The 20,922-nt window shown below is 37.7% G+C and overlaps 2 protein-coding genes across 10 annotated transcripts in view; both read right to left on the minus strand.

The window, feature by feature from the left end:
* Window positions 1-2,072, minus strand: LOC129239335 (uncharacterized). Its single transcript, XM_054874772.1, has one exon. The coding sequence runs from the start codon at window positions 1,726-1,728 to the stop codon at window positions 451-453; it is 1,278 nt and encodes a 425-aa protein (XP_054730747.1). The 5' UTR covers window positions 1,729-2,072; the 3' UTR covers window positions 1-450.
* Window positions 2,073-7,519: 5,447 nt separating this feature from the next.
* Window positions 7,520-20,922, minus strand: part of LOC129239531 (MICAL-like protein 1) — a 234,199-nt gene continuing 220,796 nt past the window's right edge. For 8 of the 9 annotated variants that reach the window (XM_054875078.1, XM_054875077.1, XM_054875083.1 and 5 more), the window contains 4 exons: window positions 11,319-12,695; window positions 8,648-8,855; window positions 8,396-8,545; window positions 7,520-8,328 (listed from right to left, as the gene is read on the minus strand). In XM_054875078.1, coding sequence (XP_054731053.1) covers window positions 8,257-8,328; window positions 8,396-8,545; window positions 8,648-8,855; window positions 11,319-12,695 — 1,807 coding nt within the window. In that variant the 3' untranslated portion in view covers window positions 7,520-8,256. Of the gene's footprint in view, window positions 8,329-8,395; window positions 8,546-8,647; window positions 8,856-11,155; window positions 11,251-11,318; window positions 12,696-20,922 lie in introns of those variants that run through there. The other variant, XM_054875079.1, reaches the window with a different exon arrangement.

Raw genomic sequence — 20,922 nt, forward strand, 5'->3', positions numbered from 1 at the left:
TATTTAGTCCACTTTTTATAAATTTTTATTCCAAACTAAAATTTTAGCTAACTATGCTGTGCTACAATGGATGCTAATTGGACTAAGTCTATTTGCAAAGACTAACTGCGGGTTTTTGCGCAGACTTCTTTAATATATAAATGCAAATAGCAGCAAATTCAAATAAACAAACATAGTAACTTAGCAAAACTTACTCTAAATAACTCTTCCAAACTTGAAAATGCCAGAATTATTCTTTAAAAAAATTTAAATTTTCCGTTCCTTTCACTTAGTTGAATAAACTGAATTTTGGCGTTTTCCCTAAAAAATGTGCACTGCTCATATAAATATGCACTTTAGCATTTGTTAATCAGAATAGAGACATAATTGTGAAGCGCACATCTACTCGTGGTTTTCATCAAATGAACTCGCATGAAGTATTTCATTTCCACTGCAACTCTTCTACTACTTTTACTGCTCAACACTCTGATGTTCGAAAATGCTGCGCAACTTCTCAATACCAAACTCTAAAACCTCTTTTCGCGCCACGTCGCGCACTATGGGCTCAAACATTTTCACATATTGCTGCACCTTGCGTAGCGGGTCTATTGGACTGCCACCCTTGTCGGCTCTTGGCTTTTCCGCGGCGGTGGTTTTGAGAGCCGGCAAAGATTGCATCTCCAGCGGATGGAGTGACTCGACGCTCAACAGCACCTCGCCGGGTAGTAGATCATTTTCCGAATTCGATGGTGAAGTTTTGTTTTTCAGCTGGCGCAATGTCAAATCCGTAGTATTGGAAATTTCACGCAACGTGTATTCTTCAGAGCTATCTTCTTGGTTATCTACTAATGGGTGCACATTGCGTTGACGCACAATAAGTGCGAGTTTGCGCCAATGTTGTTTCGCGCGTATTTGTGGATCTTCTTCAGTTTTCACCAACGTTTTCGATGAGTTGGATTGCGACTTTCTACGACACATATCCTCAAAGTCCTTCTGGCGCGGAACAAACATCATGACCGGCAAATCAACAGCCTCAGCATCATGCGCAAATTTGTATTGCGAGTCCTGATCGTACACTTTTGTAATTTCTGAGTCATTCAATGAGCTTATCGACGTCCCATTTGATGATTTTTGGAGATTATTTTTCTTGACTTTCTTCAGAAGATTGCGACTGGAACACGAGTTGCCAAACGAAAGTCGATTGTTTCGTTTCTCTTTTAATTCTTTGAGTTCCCTTTCTGTGGCGAGTTCCGGCTTACCAACCGGTTTGCGTGGGCTGGTCGTAAGCTTTTGTATATTCATGCGTGACCGATTGTTGCCGTAATTGATACGCTTATCGGAACGCTGTTTACGTTCCAATTCCATGCGCGAAAACATACCCCCCACGGCAGCTCCCGATGATGCAGCTTCCATACGCGATGCACAACGTTCGACTAGCGCATTCATTTTCGAATATTGTTTGCCAAGCTCTTTGGACTTGACCAGCGTCTGCGCGCGTTTCTCTTCGTTCGTTTTGGAACGCTCGGTGGCTATGCGTCGGCGTTTCCACTGCGATGATGACTCCTTGATTTCTTCTATCTCGCGAAATAGACGCTTCAAGCGCACCTGACGCATTTTCATTTCGATGGTGCGATCGTTGAACTCCTTGATGCGTTCATATTCCTCCTTCAAACGCTGCAGCTGGCCATTTTTTTTGCTGGCACTAACCATGCGTCGAAAAAACGGTGTCGATTTGATTTGATAGGACATCTTGTGCTTGCCTTCGATTGCTATCTCTTCTCGTTTCGACTCTTAGTTGAGCTTTTCTTGCTTTTTTTAGCTGCTTGCAAATATCTATGCAAACAGTTCTAAACTGATTGTTATGCTAATTTACACCTTCTTCGGAATAATTAATTTAGATTTGCAAAAATTTTAAATAAACAATGAATTTGGCGAATACTCATGAATTTAAGGCCGCTTCGGTTAGATCGTCGCTTCGTAAGAAGTTTCGGTTTCACGAAAATTTGCGCACTTTTGACACTTTTTCGTATGTTTTTCTGGTTTAAAATTATAGAGATTCTTTCCAAAATGATAAGAAAATCTATTGAAAATAAATTAATTGTCGTATTGTCAAGGCAACAATGAATTATTCGGGGTAAAGTTGAGCAGCAACAACAAGTATGGGTCTCAAAGAGTACTCCCTTGAAATTTGGCAACATTGAATGGCGAAGCACCAATGCAGAGTAATAGTACTTTTACGAGTACTAGATGGATGTACACTGATTAAATATTTTTTGGAAGTATTTTTCGTAATTAACATATTTAAAAAAAAATCGGTGTAGCTTAAATTTTGCTAAAGGTCGAGCACGGTCAAGTCTATCAAGCTCAAAAGACACTAAAACTAGATATTTATTCCTCAACCCTCCATATCTGAACAAAGAATTTTGAATATGAGAGTTGAATACAGGGTGCTCAAAATACGCATCTGTGCTCAAATTATTGCATTTCGATCACTGAAAACTATTTGCCGCTACTAAAACTAGATAAAGGGTGTTTTTTTTAGAGGTTAGGTTTTCAAGTTGGTACTACTTTTTTCGTAGATGGTCTTTTTGACAGCTGTCACTTGATTTATGCTCAGTTTGGTTTGCCATTTCATAATGAATAGACTTACACCTGAACAACGTTTGCAAATCGTGCAAATTTATTACGAAAATAATGGTTCGGTTCGCGCGACGCATCGCCCGCTGCGTCCAATATTCGGTCGACATAATCGTCCATCAGAGTCACTAATTCGATTAACCATGGATCGGTTTCGCACCACGTTTGCTCTAGTGGATAATACGCATCCTCAGAGACGTCGTACAGTGCGCACCGAAGACGCTATTGCTGCTGTGGAGCAAAGTATCGAAGAAGACCCGAATGAGTCCATCCGCCATCGCGCGCAGCAATTGGAGATGTGCCCATCCACTTTATGGAAGATTTTGCGGTGCATGAGACGCCTATACTGCAACTTCAATTCAGTCATCGTTTCAAAGCTATTCGAAAAATCGTCTGACTGGGATTGTGACGATATCATTCCACTTTCGGCGTTGCTATTACAGATAGCTGAGAATGCATTCAATATTGAATTCGTTGAAATTTTACTTTGGGGAGAAGAGCCATTAGAGCCAGTCTCCCAAATCGAGCAATGGATTGTTGAACCTCATTCGGGACCCACAGCTTTAAGTGAAGAATACAGTCGGTGAAGGGACTAACTGCTTAATACTAAATACAAATAAAATTACATCGGAGGAGGCAGTATCAGAATTTAATATATGCCTGAAATGGGCAGAGCAAAATAATGCTTGCTTAAAGGTCAGTGTGGTACTGAACAAGCGAATGCGTAGAAAACAAACCAAAATCGAACATTTCTTTAATTCAAAAAGAAACTTATCGCTTTAAAGAGTGTTTAATAAATATAATAAAAACTAATAAGCTTGAATTGCTATCAGTAAAAATCTATTTTACTTTGTATGGGGGAAAAAACCGCAGTACTTGCGACAGATTTTCATTACGTGCATGAATCGAGTTTCTATTGTATATACATAAATATATAGGTAAATACATATATTTCCCGTGGTTCCTAGAAGAAACAAAGGGTCTGACGACCAAGCATAACCTTTGACAGCTTGCCCTCCTTCTCAGCGCATGCAGCCGCTGCTATTGCAACTAAAGTACAGAATCGTACAAAGTACAAGGAAATGTTGCTGTCGACTTTTAAAGCAATAGGCCGACCGGTTCTAAACTATGCTGCGCCGGTCTAGACACCTGGAACCAGTAATTCGCAGTGGACGAAGCTTCAGACCTACCAAAACACTGCTTTAAGGACCGTGACAGGATGGCTTCTGATGTCACCTATACAACATCTGCATAATTTCTTTTTTTTTTTTAATTTCCCTTTTTAAATTATTATTGTTTAATTTTTTTTCTTTATTGTTTTGTTAAATTGTGAGTTCTGTTGGAGTTAATCGTTTTAATCTACGTTTTCCCGCTTTCTCCGATTTTGATAGTTAGCGCATTTGTTCACTTTGATGATTTGTTAGTCGTTGTATATGCTTGACGCTGTATTTTCTAATTATGTCGATATTGAGGTCGCTGTGGATCACGTCGTTTAGTATATACCAGACTGCTTTTGTTATTGTTCGAAGTATTTTAGATTGGGTCCTTTGAATTATTTTGATATTGGACTGTTTTGCTGTGCCCCAGATTTCTATCCCATATTTCCAAATGGGTGAGATTATAGATTTATATATCACTACTTTGTTGTTAAGGCTTAGTTTTGAATTTTTAGCCAACAGCCAGTATAGTTGTCTGAACTTGTTTTTGATTTCATTGCGCTTGTTTTCTATATGTCGTTTCCAATGTAGTTTTTCATCTATAGTTATGCCAAGGTACTTTGCACTAGGGTGGATTTTTATTTCATTGCTTTTTATTGTTAGTTTGTGTTTCTTAGGCATTCTATTTGTATAAATTACTTGTACCGTTTTATCTTTGTTGACCTCTATTCCCCATTTATCGAGCCATGATACAGTGTCATTTATTGTTTGTTGAAGAATGTCAGTAGCTTTTTTTCTATTTTGTCTGATGCCATTAAAACCGTGTCATCCGCGAATGTGGCTATCATGCAATTTTTCGTTGTTGGAATCGGTATATCTGCTGTAAATATCAGGTACAATAGAGGGCCTAGGACACTACCTTGGGGTACACCTGCTGTCATGTACATCATGCTTGAGGATTCGTCTTCAAACTTTATAAAAAAATGTCGGTTTTCCAGATAACTTTTGAGAGTGGTGAAGTGATTCCGTGACAATATTTCGCTTAGCTTGTGCAGTAGTCCTTTATGCCACACCCTGTCAAAAGCTTTTGCAATATCTAGGTCGACGGCTATGCAGAATCTTTTATTATCCATATCATCTTGTATTTTGTTTATAACTCTGTGGACTTGTTGCACAGTTGAATGCTGTCTTCTAAATCCAAATTGATAGCTTAGTATTCTATTTTTTTCTATCAGAATTTCGTCTAATCTGGCAAAGAATATTTTTTCAAATACTTTTGCAAGAATGGGCAAGAGACTGATGGGGCGATATGATGTCGTTTCTGATGCACTTTTCTCTGGTTTGGGGATTGCCGTTATTTGTGCAACTTTCCAGAGGCGTGGGAAGCATTGTGCCCTTAATATGCTGTTGAATTTTTGTCGTATATACCTATGTGATTGCTACATCAGGTAGTTCTTTTAGTATTTTACCATTTATTAGATCGTAGCCCGGTGCTTTTTTACTGTTCAGATTTTTCAAATGATATTTGATTTCTGCTGAGGTTGTCATTTTCATTTTCTCTTCTGGGTTACTCGTATTTACATTTTGTTCAATGTGCTGATTGTCTTTTTCGTTTGTTTTAAACTGTTCATCTACATAATGAGGCCCAAATGCTGCCTGTTAAGGGGGGAAGCTGGTCTAGAGCGCAAAAAATGGGCATATTTTATGAATTTATTTTGACTCAACAAAGGAATCAATCGAAAATCTGTGAAATAGGTTTAATAATATAGCTTTCATGGTACAAATACAAAATTTGTCGTCTGAATTAATTTCAAAATGGCCGCTGTCCAGCAGTTCTCCTAAGGCGCCTTTTTTTCTAGTGGGTCCATTGCCGAAGACGTAAACTCCTTAATTTTTGTCCTGGATCAAAAAATAAAATTTTTTTAGTTTCTATATAACAACAGAAAGAGACGTACGTAGGATTTTTTCGATATTTTGTTTTTTCGCGAAATGGTGCACGTTTGAACAAAAAGTTACAATTTTCACTATAAAGAACGACATAAAATTGTTGATTAAAAAAAAAACTATGTAATATAAATAAAAAATCCTACGTACGTCTCCGGAGAAAGGTATTTCGAATGTATTGTCAAAATTTCGTAAGAATCGGTAAAGATTTGTTCGAGTTATGTCTTCGGCCAGTTTAAAAAAAGTGATTTCGAGAAAAACGCGTTTAAAGTTGTAAATAGCGTTCGGGGCATACCTGCGAGGCACTGCCGTCGAATGAAAAATTTGGGCATTTAGACATTTTTGCTGGCATCCCTCATTTGGTATATTATTTCTAAGACCCTAAAGCACCTTTTAAGACAAAAAAAAATTTTTCGATTTTTTCAAAATTCTGGACCAGCTTCCCCCCTTAAGGAGCATAACAAACTGCTCAGTAAACAGTTTCTGCTAGGGTGTTAGCGCAGGCCCATGCAGACACTGGCTTGAGCCAGAGCCACGTCCCAGGCACATCAGGAGGCATTTCCTCAACTACGCGGACGAGATCTCAGACAAAATAAACAGACTGTTACTGGATCGGACAGTGTACAGACAGGCCGTAAACGACATTCATCGGGAGACTCTCACCACCTTCTTAACCTCCCGACCCCCGAATGCCGAAGAGCTCCAACTTCCCCGAGAGACTTAAGATTCCTTTAATTTTTTTTTTGTTTTTTGTTTTTTGTTTTTTGTTTTGTGACAGAAATTAAATTCTAATTAAAGTGCCTTTAAATTCCTGTTATTTTTTAATTTTAGAGAGTCCCGCGTAACCTTGGCACAATTACGTTCTGGGCATTGTAGCAGGTTAAACTCCTACTTATCCAGAATTGACCCCGACATACTAAACATATGTCCAGCATGTGAAGGCACCTTGCACGACACTAACCACCTTTTCACATACCCTATTAAACCCACTCATCTAACACCCCTCTCCCCCTGGACCCAACCCGTCGAAACAGCTAGTTTCCTGGACCTACCGTTGGATGAGCTAGACGAAGACGTCCGGTGATTACGCTACACTGGCAGGACAAAGGTACTGCTACAACAACAACAACAGCAACGGCCGAGCATAAGCGGTATAACCTTACGAACTGCGAGGAAGAAATGCTCTCGCCCCACATGCCAACCTGAAGGCAAAGCCGGCAACTCTAGAATTAGGCTCGCATGCGGAAGGCCCATCTTAAAATTCGTAGATTATCGACCGAAATAAGTTTATAGTTATGTGTACTTTCTCTAAATGAACTTCATCATACAGCATACCTACCACAGCACGTAGATACTAATGCAGGAAAAAACCATTTTTTTTTTATTCAGTAACATAAAATATATTGATTGGTATATTTTTACTCACGTGTAGATACATATATATATGTATGTATGTATTTCATGTAACATTGTATGTGTGTAAGTCTCCTTTGTTAAACTTTGTGTTTCTTTCTAAAAGAGTTCAACACACAAATATGCGCATATACTCTTATGTATGTACCTCCCCTAGATATCTGTAATTGACACTTCTATATGCATATACATATGTATGCGTGTATGTATGTACAAACATGTACATTGAAATTTGTTGAATGCCACCAATTCTCCATTGACGATATTACCTTAAATGCTATGAATTCGGTTTAAATTATTTGGACATCCTTTAGCGCGGCAGGGCCTTTAGAAAGCCAAGCCAAAATTGTAAAACTAATATAAAGAAAATGCAAGTAAGTGTACGTATGTATGTTTGTATGTATGTATGGTTTAATTTAACAGTATAATACATGCAAAAAATATATTTTTCGTTTACATATGCTTACATTTAACTAACATTATGCCAGTAACACTGTGTGTATATAAGTTTAAAAGTAATTTTGTTTAGTAATTCGCGTTTTTTTTTTCTTTTTGTTATTATTTTTGTTCTTTTCCTCTTTCTTTCTTTCTTTAATAACAATCAATAAAATATTATAAAGGCAGGTATGCTTAATTAACTAAATTGAAAATGCTGAGATTTCAATAGAGGAATAAAAGAAGAAAAATAACATAAAAAGCAACTTTTTTTCAACTAGATTTCTATTTTACATTTAAAGCCAATGAAATTGAAGATAAAATTAAAAAAAAAAAAACTTTTTTCCAACTAGATTTCTATTTTACATTTAAAGCCAATGAAAGTGAAATAATTTGAGAAGTTAAAGTAAAAGAAATAAAACGAGCATGGAATTATTTGATTAGACTGTATTGCAAGTCTCCACTAAGCATGCGAAATTAATGAGGAAGTGAAGAGGACGTCACATTTCGTATGCAAGCAGTTTGCAACGATCGTTTTTCAGCATGCATGCAAATTTATTTGTTTTTGTTTTTTGTTTGTCAGGAATTTTGTCATAGGATTATCACAAGACGGCTGCTGTAAGACGTCTTCTCTTCTACCACTACCAAACTACCCCGTCCGACGCCTAGAAATGCATCTCAGTCTGTTTTCTTAAAAGAGAAATTTCTTCTTTTTCTTTTTCAATTTCTGCTTGTCCATACCCAACTCGGATTCGTCAGCATCCTGTAATAGTTAAAAGACAAATATCATTAGAAACTTTCTGTAAAAACATTATTACAAGCTAACTAACCTTGTCCGCATCGATTTTCTTGCTTTTGCTCAGCTTTTTTGATTCCTTCTGTTTCTTTTTCTCCTTTTTGGAGAGCTTCGCTGTGATTTTTCTCGAATCGGTATCCTCTTCACGCTGCGCTGTATGCATTTCTAAGCGTTGTTTAATACTCTGTATAAAAAAATGTTAAATCAATTTATTCCAATTTTCACCACAAAGCATAATATTTACGAATCAAAACAAAATGGGAATTCTACATTAGCCCAAACTTACCAAATCTTCTTCGGCTTCACGCAATCGATCCATTTCTAGACACTCCACCACCTCATTCCGCAATTGTACCACCTCCACCAGACGAGCAATGAGCGTCTCTTCGCGCGCTTTATCGGAATCGGTTTTATTGCGTTCCGGCTGTGCCATTAGCACTCGTATTTCGTACTCCAAATCGGCCTGTTCTTGCTCCAAGCGATGCTGGCGACGACTGTTGGAGGGCAGATAGAGATGGTGATTTCAATTAAAACTTAATTAATTTATGCTTCTATGTGAAGGTAAGTGAAGATGCTCTACACCACTTGCCGATCTGAGAGTACAAAAAGGAAGGCCGCCTTTACCTGCATCACAAATGATTTTTTGCTAGATTGGGCAGCACGCTTGCATTTACATAAATGAATTAATATATGGCCATGGTTGAATCGGCCTGAATCAAATTTAGGCTCATTCAATATAATACAAGGTGGCGCAAAATTAATCACCCGTCACGTCAATCACATTTGACAACTATGAACTAGACAGCTGCTGTATACAAACATGCAAGCAATGGGACCTCGTAAAAGATTTCCATCACTCAAAATATTTTTTTTATTTACGAAAAAGTTATTTGAAAACTGAAATGGATGATTCATTTTGCGCCACCTTATACGAGGTGCGTTCTAAAGTAATAAAACGTAAACATATTTAGTACGGTTGTCTGTTTGGTCTGTGCCTATCCTCACTGAGGCTCAAGAGAATTGGATTTGGAAATTTCTCCTGAAAATGTTCATTTATTCCGCGACAGAACGCATGAGTGGTATAGGACTTTTAGATATGGTAATGAGATGATAGATCATCAATAACACTGTATACAATGTTACAGACAAGCCTGCTACAATTAACGCATTGGAAGACAACATTAAAGCATTTATATGTGAGATACCGGCCGAAACATTGGAAAGAGTATGCCAAAATTGGACTATTTGAAGCGCAGTCGCGGTCAACATTTGCATGAAATAATCTTCAAACATTAAATTATATAGATTTCATGCATTTTTCTGAATTACCCGTGTGTTTTTTTGAAAAACTTTCCTATAGCTCTTAAAAAATAACCCTTTATATATATAATTGGCGTTTACACCCTTTTTTGTGTGTTTGGCCGAGCTCCTTCTCCTATTGGTGGCGTGCATCTTGTTGTTGTTTCACAAATGGAGGGACCAACAGTTTTAAGCTGACTCCGAATGGCAAATATCTTTTTATGAGGAGCTTTTTCATGGCAGAAATACACTCGGAGGTTTGCCATTGCCTGCCGAGGGGAGACCGCTATTAGAAAAAACTTTTTTTTTATTTTGGTGTTTTAGTGAGATTCGAACCTACGTTCACCGAATTCCGACGATTCTGAACTATGCAGCGTTTATTTGGTTGCCGAGTAGTAGTAGCAGCACGCATTAAATGAATCTATTGGCCAGTCAGAATAGGGCACTAAGGTACACCGCAATGGGATGCGTTCTGTTGTAAAACAGTGAAGTTACTCAAGAAACAACATCGCAGAAAATTCACTGTTGCACCCGCCGGTATATCGACGAGCTTTGAGCGACATTTATCGTGAGACCATTACCATCTTCACCAAGGTTCCTCTCGTTAATCAGTCGCTATCATTAACCATTGCAGACAAAGAACTTCAGCTTATACGTTGTTGTTCTGTGTGGATTAGTTTAGAGATATTGCTGAGGCTCAAACTTCCTACCTACCAAGAATTTACCCCGATTTCACCAATATATTAGGTGCTTAAGAAAGAAATGCGCGTGACACTAATCATTTAACAAGTTGCCCCCTCAAACAAACTCATCAGAACATCCCTTTGACTTTGGTCCGCCATCATCGAAACAGCTCTTTTATTGGCCCTGCCGTAAGTAAGTTAGCACCGACATGGACGCTGAAGGCTAACATGCGTAGGGTTTGGTAATCTGGTAAAATAAATTGTTACTATTTTGATGTTTTGGCATTCATTTGGAATACCGAACGTGTCGACTTCGCGAACTCGTCGAAGTATTTATTCACAAAGTCTCGCATTTGCGCTGTCCTCATTCTTCGTTTGCGGCGGTTTTTGGATCGTATGCCTTTTGATATTCTCGTTAAAATGCGTTTATCAATGAATGTCAGGAAGGGTTTTGTGGACGTAGAACCCATTTAACAGGTTTGTACCGACCCCCGATTCCGGCTAACGATCTAAGGGAAGTGGACATAAAATAATACAACTGGTATCGCGTTATTGAGTTAAAATCGGAGATTTTTTGAATAAAATCGATTCGGTTTTTGTGTTTCTCCTTTAACAAAAAAGAGTACTGTTTACTTAGGAACGCACCTCGTTAGTTTTTTGTTAAAAAAAAAGCTATTCCATGTACTCTACGCAGTTATATATATCTACGGATGCTTTTCTCTCTATCATCGGACGCAAGGCAAAGGATCTCGTGGTGTAGGGCACAGGCATTCTATTCACTAAACAGTTAATTGATAGGAGCCAAATTTTACCAGCATTCTGAATGACTTGTTTGCACTCGTAATTTGTTTAACTCTTTTGATTGCTTGACTGATTTAATTTCATTTTGATCAAATTAACTATGGCTCTATTGATAAAAATATTGTTGGATTAGTTAATTTCAAGCATACTGATTGAAAAGTATAAAATACTTACAGATACATTAGCTCGGCTTGTCGGCGAAACAGTTCGTTCTTCTCGTTGACCAGCTCGAACAATTGCAGTATTAGATCTTCCACCTCTTTCGAATTCTGCACATTTTCCCCTCCACTAGTTGATGCTTTCCGGCCGTCCGGCGTATCCTCTGTCGAGTTATTTGCACCCAACAGCTCACCATTTTGCCCCTCGCAACGATCGCGTATCATTTTCTCCAATATAACACCCTGCTTTTCGAGACCCTGCTGTTGCACTTCAATGATCTCCAGCTCATGGCGAATCTCTTGCAATGGCAACATCTGCAACACTTTGCGCGGTGGTATCGGCAATGCCGGTGCCGGTCCTTTGCGCCGTTTCCACTTGCCGTGCGCAGATTTGTTATATGGCGTTGACGAGATGTCGCAATCTTCTGTACCGGACGATGCTGATATTTGTGATTGTCGATTGCGATTTTGCGCTTCTTTGTTGTCCTTTAACTTCTCGAGCTGCCGATCGTGTAGACTATCGAACAGTGGATTCGATTCGCGCGTCGGTGTCTCCATGCTGGGTGGCACGATGACACGCCGATACACGACATTCGACTCTTCCTGTTCACTGTAACGCAACAACTGCTGCTTTTGCTTGGCGTCATCGCACGTTCCGCTGCCGCCACCATTGGCATCAGCGCTGCCTGCATCAGCGTCATGTTCGTCTTCCAGCAGGCTAGCATCGAGCGGTATAATGCGACGTGAACTACGACGACTCGACGTTAAGTCTTCATCGTCGAAACTTGTCAACTTTATGCTGTCTACTGACAACTGCTTACCCTCCAACAAAGCTTTCTCTTCGTCGGATAACTTCGAGTCGGATGTATCGCCTTGCAGAGGGTAATTAAATGAGTTTTTTGGCGCCGTGTCATTTGTGTGATGTTGTTGTTGCTGTTGTTCCAATGCTAACAAACTAGGATCGAGTCGTGCAGGTTTTGGTGGCGCCGGTGCGGGACGTTTTTTCCGACTTAACTTTGGTGTGCCTACCGTACTCGAACTGGGTGTAGAGGCTTTCGAGCTGTCGGTTTGCCGATCAGAGTTCGCAGGTGGCGGTGTGGATGCAGGGAATAGCTCCTTGGCGAGCAGTGTAGGTGGTTGAGGTGCTTTGCGCGTTTTGCGAGAACGTATGGTGCCACCGGCAGACGAGGAAAAAGAGTTGTTGGAGCCGCGTGCATCTGTGTTGCGTTGCAGACTTTGTGGTGTGTTGTTGTAGCTGGTGTTGGTACTGCCGAGCGAATTGGCGCTGCCATAGAAATCGCTAGAATTTTGCAGAATGTACGATGAGGCGGATTTTTCAGATTTACTGCTGAGGCGAGGCGTGGGTTCCGGTGTGGGATTTTGTGATAGTGATCTAAGTTTGTGCGGTGGTATATATTTGTATTTTAGCATTTTATTTAATTGATTATTTAATTGGTGGTGCGAGAGTGCTGTGTCTATATTGCTGTCGACATTTTAAATGGATTTAAGTGTAAAAAATTATGGCTTGTATTTTGTATGAGCAGCTTTTTCCAACAACTTAATTCAATTCTTTGTTTGACAAAACTTATTTGATTTTTTCACAGTTCTTGCTTGGACTAGCCACAACGCCCTACTGACTCTTTATTGGCGCTAACGACTAAATCTAACTTTCATTCGGTTGGTCTGTGGCCAAACTTCAATGCCAATTTAATTGTACGACAAGTGAATACCAACTGCTCTCAACCCATGGCAAAAATATAAAAGAAATATAAGCGAAAGCTGAACGGGCACACATTTTTTGTTATTATCGGACTAGACTCGGTAGCTAAACTGGCTTTTGAGAGTATTGTTTTGCAAGAATCTTTTTTAAAGGAAATTTTAGTAAAGTGCTCATCGCTCAATTCTTTAGTGGCGAGCTATGCACACTTGTGTTCAAAATATTAGCAGCGCTACCAGCTGCAAAGTTTTGACTATTTGTTTATTTTCCGTTTAATTTTCTTGTTTTTAAAAAAGTTCATTTTCATCAAAACTTCAAACTTTTTAGTCAGAATTTTTAGAAGAATTTCGGATGTGTAGGTTTGTGTGTAAAAAAATTCAACAAATTTTCAGAAAAGTCTCATTTCTTTTTACTCACATTTTTTAGCGCAGTATGCAGTTGTATATCCAATTCAATTTTAGTACAATAATGTCAGTTTAAAGTGACTAATTGCAATTTTTTTTATGAACGGTATTATGAATTTTTTCCATGCACGAAAATTTGTATATGGAGAAAAAGCACAAAACCGCCAGTAAAAAAAGTTGTCAAAAATCAACGCGATTTTTGAGCCAATTTAAACTGCACTTTATTATACCGAAATTGAATTGGCTATACAACTGCATACTACGCTAAAAAATGTGAGTAAAAAGAAATGAGACTTTTCTGAAAATTTGTTGAATTTTTTTACACACAAACCTACACATCCGAAAGAAAGGAAATTTTTCTAAATATTTGTTGATTTTTTTAATTATTGTACAAAGCTTGAAACTTTGAGTCATATGGATTTTGTTGTAGTTTGAAATATCATTTAAAAAAAATTAAAATATGATATAAAAATAAATAAATATTCATTTATTTCCTCTACATCACGCTGCTATTATTGTGAGCGCAGACATATGTTTGTAATATATGTAAACAAAAAAGTAAAAAAAAAAAACTTTATGGTGGATCAAAATCAAACAGCTCTCGAACAAGAAAAGCGCGGAACTCAAAAAAGTCTACAAGTGTCTTTATTGTAACCACGGTTCGTTGACCACACGCATGCAAAAAAGAAAACAAAGCACACATATACATACATATGTGTGCACCCTGTAGGAAAAACCTGAAAAAAGTATTGAGTATTGCTGGCACAATTTCACCAATTGTGAACCAGTTATTTAATTGCTCACGTCGAAAGTGGCGACATCTGTCCTCAGAGAACAAAACCAGGCAGAAAATTACACGAAAAGAATCGACCTACTGCTTACTTATGCGAGAGTTGCAACATCTGCTTTCAGAGAGCGAGAGCGTCAAAGCAGAAAGTAGACGCAAAGAGTTGGCCAATAGGTTCGAACTATTCCAGCTGGTTCGAATCCCGTTGGAAGCTGATGCAATTTTTTCAAATTAAATAAAGTGCAAATTGGGAGTATTCGATTTTTACATTGAAGTTTACTTGGCCAATCAATAGGACTTAAGATAGAACCTCAAGAATTTTGCGTCAATGCTCTCATACTGACTTTTGTGACTAATGGGGCAGACTGCGTAAGCAATGGGCGACAAATTTATTTCTCGCAGATAGGCGTAATTTGTTGAAATTAACATTGGTTGGAGACTTAACGAAATGTATAGCGTTTCAATTAATGTTTTTGGTGTTTGACAGCTCGCACAGCTCGGTTTTGCTTCACAAATTTAGCTCATGGCTAAACAAAAATGTCAACAAATGACAAAATATCATAATACAAAATGGGCGTTTTTCCCTTAAACAAACTGACTGAAGCATACTTAATACTCGATGCGCATTTTTACGGAGAAATCATATTTTCATGTGAATCACATTTTCACTTCGACGGTTATGTCAACAAACAGAATTGTAATAATAACACTTGAAGGTTGAAAAATTCACCATGTTTTTATAGAGAGGCCGAAGTATACACGAGTGATTTCTTGGTGTTGGTTTTGAAGTAAAATTTTTTGTTTAGAAAATTGATAAGAAGGTTTAGTTACGCTCAAAACTGACCGATTTATGTTTCCCAAAAAGCAGGATGACCTAGGCGACATTTGGTTTCACACAGCTGACCTCACATTTGATCTTTTACGCACTGCCTTCGAAAAGCGAATAATCTGATGTAAGGATGATATCAATTAGCCTTCTAGAAGCTGCGATTTGACTCTATTAGACTATTTTTTGTGATCTTCTTCAGCTTCGGGCTTCCCGACTACTGTAATGTTTCTCCGGCTGAAATGACGGCAAAAATAAAAGCCGCTACACCGGGTGAAGTGTGAAGCGATACCGGGAGATGATATCTACATTTAGACTGATAGCCAGACGGCGTTAAAGTCCCTCACAAAGCAATCGACAACCACCAAGATTGCCATAAAATCCCTCACTCCTCTTAACGAGACGGCTGAGTCATTTCACTTAAACGTAACATGGGTTCCTGGCCATTGTGACAGGTAGCGCTGCTGAACTAGCGAGACTCAGCTCCAAGTTGACTGACGAGTGCGCAGACAATCACATAGACATGCCCTTACACACTTGTAAGCTACTTATTTTTGAGAAAATTGTAAGAGCAGCAAATGAAATATGGCGTAACGAAACCACTTACAGAATCGCCCGACAATTGTGGCCGACTCTCAATGCTAAACGGACAGAATCTCTGCTAAGCCAAAATAAACACAGTCTTAGCACATCGATATCCGTTATAACGGGGCACTGCCTAATAGGTAGACACGCCCAAAGAATGAGCGTGCAACCACATGACTTCAGCAGAAGTTGTCTAAATGAGGAAGAGGCGATCTCACACCTCCTGTGCCATTGACCTGCTCTATCCTGATGAATATTCCTATTATCAGGTAGGTAGATCATTTTTAATGAGTACTGTCTCAGTACTGTAGAAATCATGGATATTCTAAAAATTTTCACAGGAGCATATTGGTTTGTGCGTTCCATAGTGGACCACAGCTTCGACCTAACCCAACCTAAGTTCACTAATTAATGTTACGGCAACTATTTTAAATACAATTGAAGAGTTGCAGCACTTGAAGTAGAAGTTGCTATTCAAGAAGTCGAAGTTGCTATTCGTGAAATAAGTGCCGAAACTAGCGAAAATGTGCTGAGAAATAGAGCTGACATAATTGCCTACAGTAAAGCCAGCGATGGAAGTCATTTGAATGAAGTGGTGTACCCAATTTAATGACAAAAATTAGTCCCTTGAATAAAAAATAAAAATTTACTGAGAAATATTCCAGCTTCAGCGGCGGACAATAAAGCGTTCACGTAAAAGTCACCTGCTACTTACATATTTTTATAGATAAAAATAATGAAAGCGGTTTAATCATTTCACTAGAAGCGGCGGACAATAAAGCGTTCACGTAAAAGTCACCTGCTACTTACATATTTTTATAGATAAAAATAATGAAAGCGGCTTAATCATTTCACTAGAAGCGAACTAGTTCGACACCTCTGCATTTTCCTGCAGGGTAGATACACCCAAACAAATACTTGCACACGCATACGCATATGTAAAGTGCTGGATATGTTTTTATTTTATTTTTTATTTTTATTTTTTTTATATTAAATTCCCCATTCAATGCAGTAAAACTCACTGAATTTACTCAAACAACTCACTCATTCCTTTATGAATTCATTTGCATACAGAGTATGCATAAAAAAAGTAGACCTGCTTCAGCCAAGCCAAGTAGCAATAAATGCAACGCAAAACACGTCCATCGTCCAACGTTCAACGTCCAAGCCATCGAGGTCTCCGAGTTACATAAATGGAAAAACGTGAATAATAGCGGCACATTTCTACAGTTAGATTATGACACACATCAAGTAAAAATGGGTAAATTAAATGGCACAAAAGCTGCGCATGCGTGCTAACTACAACAAACACCATTTGATAAGTACAAAGAATATGAAAATTCATATGAGTCCATAGGAAGCAGTAGTGTGGATCACTTCTCCAGCATATGTCACTGTGAACTAATTGGGCAATTGAAGTGTTGAGTTTTTGTTTTCTTTTTTTTTGTGTTCGGTAAAAAAGTGCGAGCGCGATATTTCGACAGTGCGCGCTTAGAAGTTTGGACAGTGACAAAAACTTTTTAATTTCAACGAAAGCCAGGTGTGTGGCACAGAAAAAAATTCCCATATACTAATGTTTCATATGCATGCATATATAGATTAGGGTGAATCTTAGCTTTCAACTGGCGTAAAGTAGCCGCGTCCACTTGCCATTCGCTTCTATTACATAAATAATGAACTTGAGATTTTTTTTTTAAGATTGAGTTTAGCGACGCCACCTGTCAAAGTTTGAGAAACTAATATTAGGGGTCTTCACATCGAGTTTATGAACTGGAAACTGCAAAACAGCATTAACTAATACTAGTAATATTACGAGTAATACTACGATATCACCGCCTAATATTGGCCACCGACTAATGACCACCTAGAAATTAGTACTCTCCCATAAAAAGATAGGAATATAAAGAGCTAGGGGGTAGTATAAAATACTATCATATACAAGTTTAGTATTTTCTAACATAATCTTACATACACCGTTTTCACTTATGAACTTTATTTGTTCCTTTTTCAGTGAGTTTAAAGATTCAACTCTCTCAGTAGATGAAATTTATTCTCGTTGGGTACTCCATAAATTTACCCAATTGCCCAAAAAGGGACTGCTATCGATTGGTGTGAAGAAATATTGAAGACATTCGGCACGTTTACTCGTATGCCATCGTAATAGGTCACGAATCTTGCATCTATGCATGTGAGCCCGAAACAAAACAAAAATCGACAGTGTGGGTCTTCTAAGACGAGATTGATCCAACAAAAGTTGTTCACGGAAGAAACACTTCAAAGCAAATGGTTGCCTGTTTCAGAAGTATTCGGAAAATCTGGTCATGTCGACACTGTACCATTAGAGAAACTTACGAGTAAAACAGTCAATTGTGAGTGGTACACAACCAACAATTTGGTTGCCGGAAGTTTTCGGAGAATTAAGGGGAATCAACCGTTGAAGACGAGTTATCTCTCCACAAAACTATGCGAGCTTTCAAATCAAAAATAAAATGGAAGGTCAACGTTTTTCAATGACTGAAGCAACGACTTGAAGCCTTTATGAACAGCTCGTTTTGGAGTTATCCCCTTCTGAGTGGCAAAAGAGTTTTGAAAATTGGTTCAAGCGAATGCAGAAGTGTATTGACTTCCAAGGAAAATATTTTGAAAAACAATGAAGCCGTGTTCATTACTATTTTATTGTGTTTTCATTATTGGGTGCAAGGTTGCCTTTTATACGTTCATATTCAGATACATAACTACATATATGCACATAAAAAGAAGCAATACTCTAAAAACACTTAATAATAAAAATTAAAAAAAAAGTGAAAACCAAAAAAAAAACCCATGTTTTTAATGAACACAAATCAAATCCAAATCACAATGTAAGAAATAAAAACAAACTAAATATGATTTGGACCCGTCGCCTGTTTTCAGCAAAATTTTCTAAAATTTTTTGCATCGTGGGAACCAAGCTTCCATAGATATAAACGACGAATTAGTGTTAGCGAGTTGTACAATTAACTGCAATTTATCAAAAGTTGATCGAGCCTGGAGCAAACCTCGACGAAATTGTTTTTCAATTGGTTACTGAACTTGAACTTTAATATTGAACTTGTTTTTTTACGGCTTTAGAAAAATTAGTGATTTATTAACGTTTTGCAGTCTTAGGTCCAATTGAACTTTTGGGGTTTCTCTTTGGGAGTTTTCTAAATTTGGTACTATAAATGCGTTTAGTATTTTCAAATCATTTCAAAAATCGTAAAAATAAATGCCACAAAAAGTTTAAAGCTATCAAACTCTTGTTTTATTAGTACGGAAAAGAAACGACTTTGTTTAACTCGGCCAAAATCGCCTAAGCGGTTATCGCGCCAATCAAGAATAAGAATATCAACTATACCTATCCTGATTTCTTCTGGATCGCTCCATTACTAAAAAATCGAGCGGTAATGCAGATATGGGTTTGTATGGCCCGGTATATCTTGAGCGTACAGCTTTCTCAGAGATGTAATTTCCATAGTTCAATTACGCGTTTGTGAATTGCAAACCGCCCATTATAATGACAATGAAACCCGTACTTAGTTCGAGTAATAAATGAACTGAACTCATACGCAGTTGATGAGTTGTGGTTTGAACAACGAACTGATGCTGAATTTTGTCGATCTTCATGCGAGGATCAACAGTATATCCACTTTTATGGGCAACTGTATATGTAGGTAGGTAGGTATTCTGAATTGCCTGCTGTGTAATGAGCAGGTTACCTTTTCGAGTACTCTTTGAGTAAACTATCTTATAAGCTCTTCGTCAGAAAGTATCATACGAACCGGCTTAAGCGTCTGCTCACTATGCAAAAGTGAAGCTCACACTGACTGCTTTTGAGAATTTGAATATCGAGAATGTGACCAAGAAGCAGAAAAATCATTCAAGCGTAACTCAATTGAGACTAATCTAAACATTTTGGCCTAATTTATAGAGAAAGATATATGAGCACGGATAAAAAATTAAAAAAAATGGTTCTGTAATTCTAAACATTAAAAGGGAGTAGACGAAAAAAAAAAACAGCGGATAGGAAAGGCGCGCAAGATTGCCCAAAGTATAAAGCAAACTAGTTGATATGAGATACTTGAACTACATATTATATAAATAATCAAATAAAAAATAAAATAAAATATGTAAGATAATATTCAGTTTTCTGAAAATTTGGTGGACATTTTTTTTTTTCAAGTGTATACAAAAAGCCGTCAATGGTCGGTTGAATCATTACCTATAATCATTGCGATAATTGCTTTGTTGTGATTTTTGAATGTGAATATACATAGGAATAGACTTGCATATGTACATACATACATATGTACGGATATTGAAAATTTTTTAAAAAATTTTCGAAGCGATTAATTTGACAAGCAAAACAATTACCATTAAAGTACCAAACAATAGATGGAGGTAGCAGTAATCACCAAGCCAAACTCAGAACTGCCGGTCATGGCAAGAATGCATGTACATACATACAATATATGTATAATACAAGGTGGCATAAAATTAATAATCCAATTTTTTTTAAATAACTTTTTTAATAAAAAAAAATATTTTGAGTGATGTAAAACTTTTACGAGCTCCATTGCTTGTCTGTTATACACTGCAGTTCTCTAGTTCACAAGTGTCAAATATGATTGATGTACAAGGACATTTACAAAAATGTTAAATCTCTCGATAGGGTGATTAATTTTGGGCCACCTTGTATCATATGCACATATGAGTATGTGCACGCCCACTAAAATTCAAAAATAAACAAGTGTGTGGGTGCATATGCACACCTATTTTTATATATGTTTGAATGTGTGTATGGAATAAGTTATATTACTAAATATGCACGCCCGCAGTGATTGTTTAGAATTACATTAAATTTGTTTAAAAAAATCACAAAATTAAGTAGAAAATGCGATTTGGCTGCGGAAGCCAAGCCAATGCTTGGAAAATCGATTAAGAACATCACTTTGGCAGCCAGCTGAGTTTGACAACTGAAATGGGTGACAAGTAAAAATAACATGCACACACATATACATACATACCTACACATACATAAAGTCATGAGTTCATATAAAGTTTTGAGTGCGCCAGACAAAAAAAAGACAAAAACAAGTGTGTAAGATTGCGAAAGTGTAGTGGGCTTTCGAAAAGGTGCGAGTAAAAAACAAAACAAAACTATTACAAACGCCAAAACATCTTTACTTGCTGCGCTTAGCGGCTTAGTAGACATGTATGTATGTATGTAAGTATGTAAAAACAGAAGCAGTCTCAATGTCCGTCCACTGGTGTGTGTGTCTG

Source organism: Anastrepha obliqua, chromosome 2, assembly GCF_027943255.1.
Source record: "Anastrepha obliqua isolate idAnaObli1 chromosome 2, idAnaObli1_1.0, whole genome shotgun sequence".
Taxonomy (NCBI): domain Eukaryota; kingdom Metazoa; phylum Arthropoda; class Insecta; order Diptera; family Tephritidae; genus Anastrepha; species Anastrepha obliqua.

Coding starts and splice junctions, on each gene's coding strand:
- LOC129239335 (XM_054874772.1), bottom strand. CDS start 1,728: ATGTCCTATCAAATCAAATCGACACCGTTTTTTCGACGCATGGTTAGT.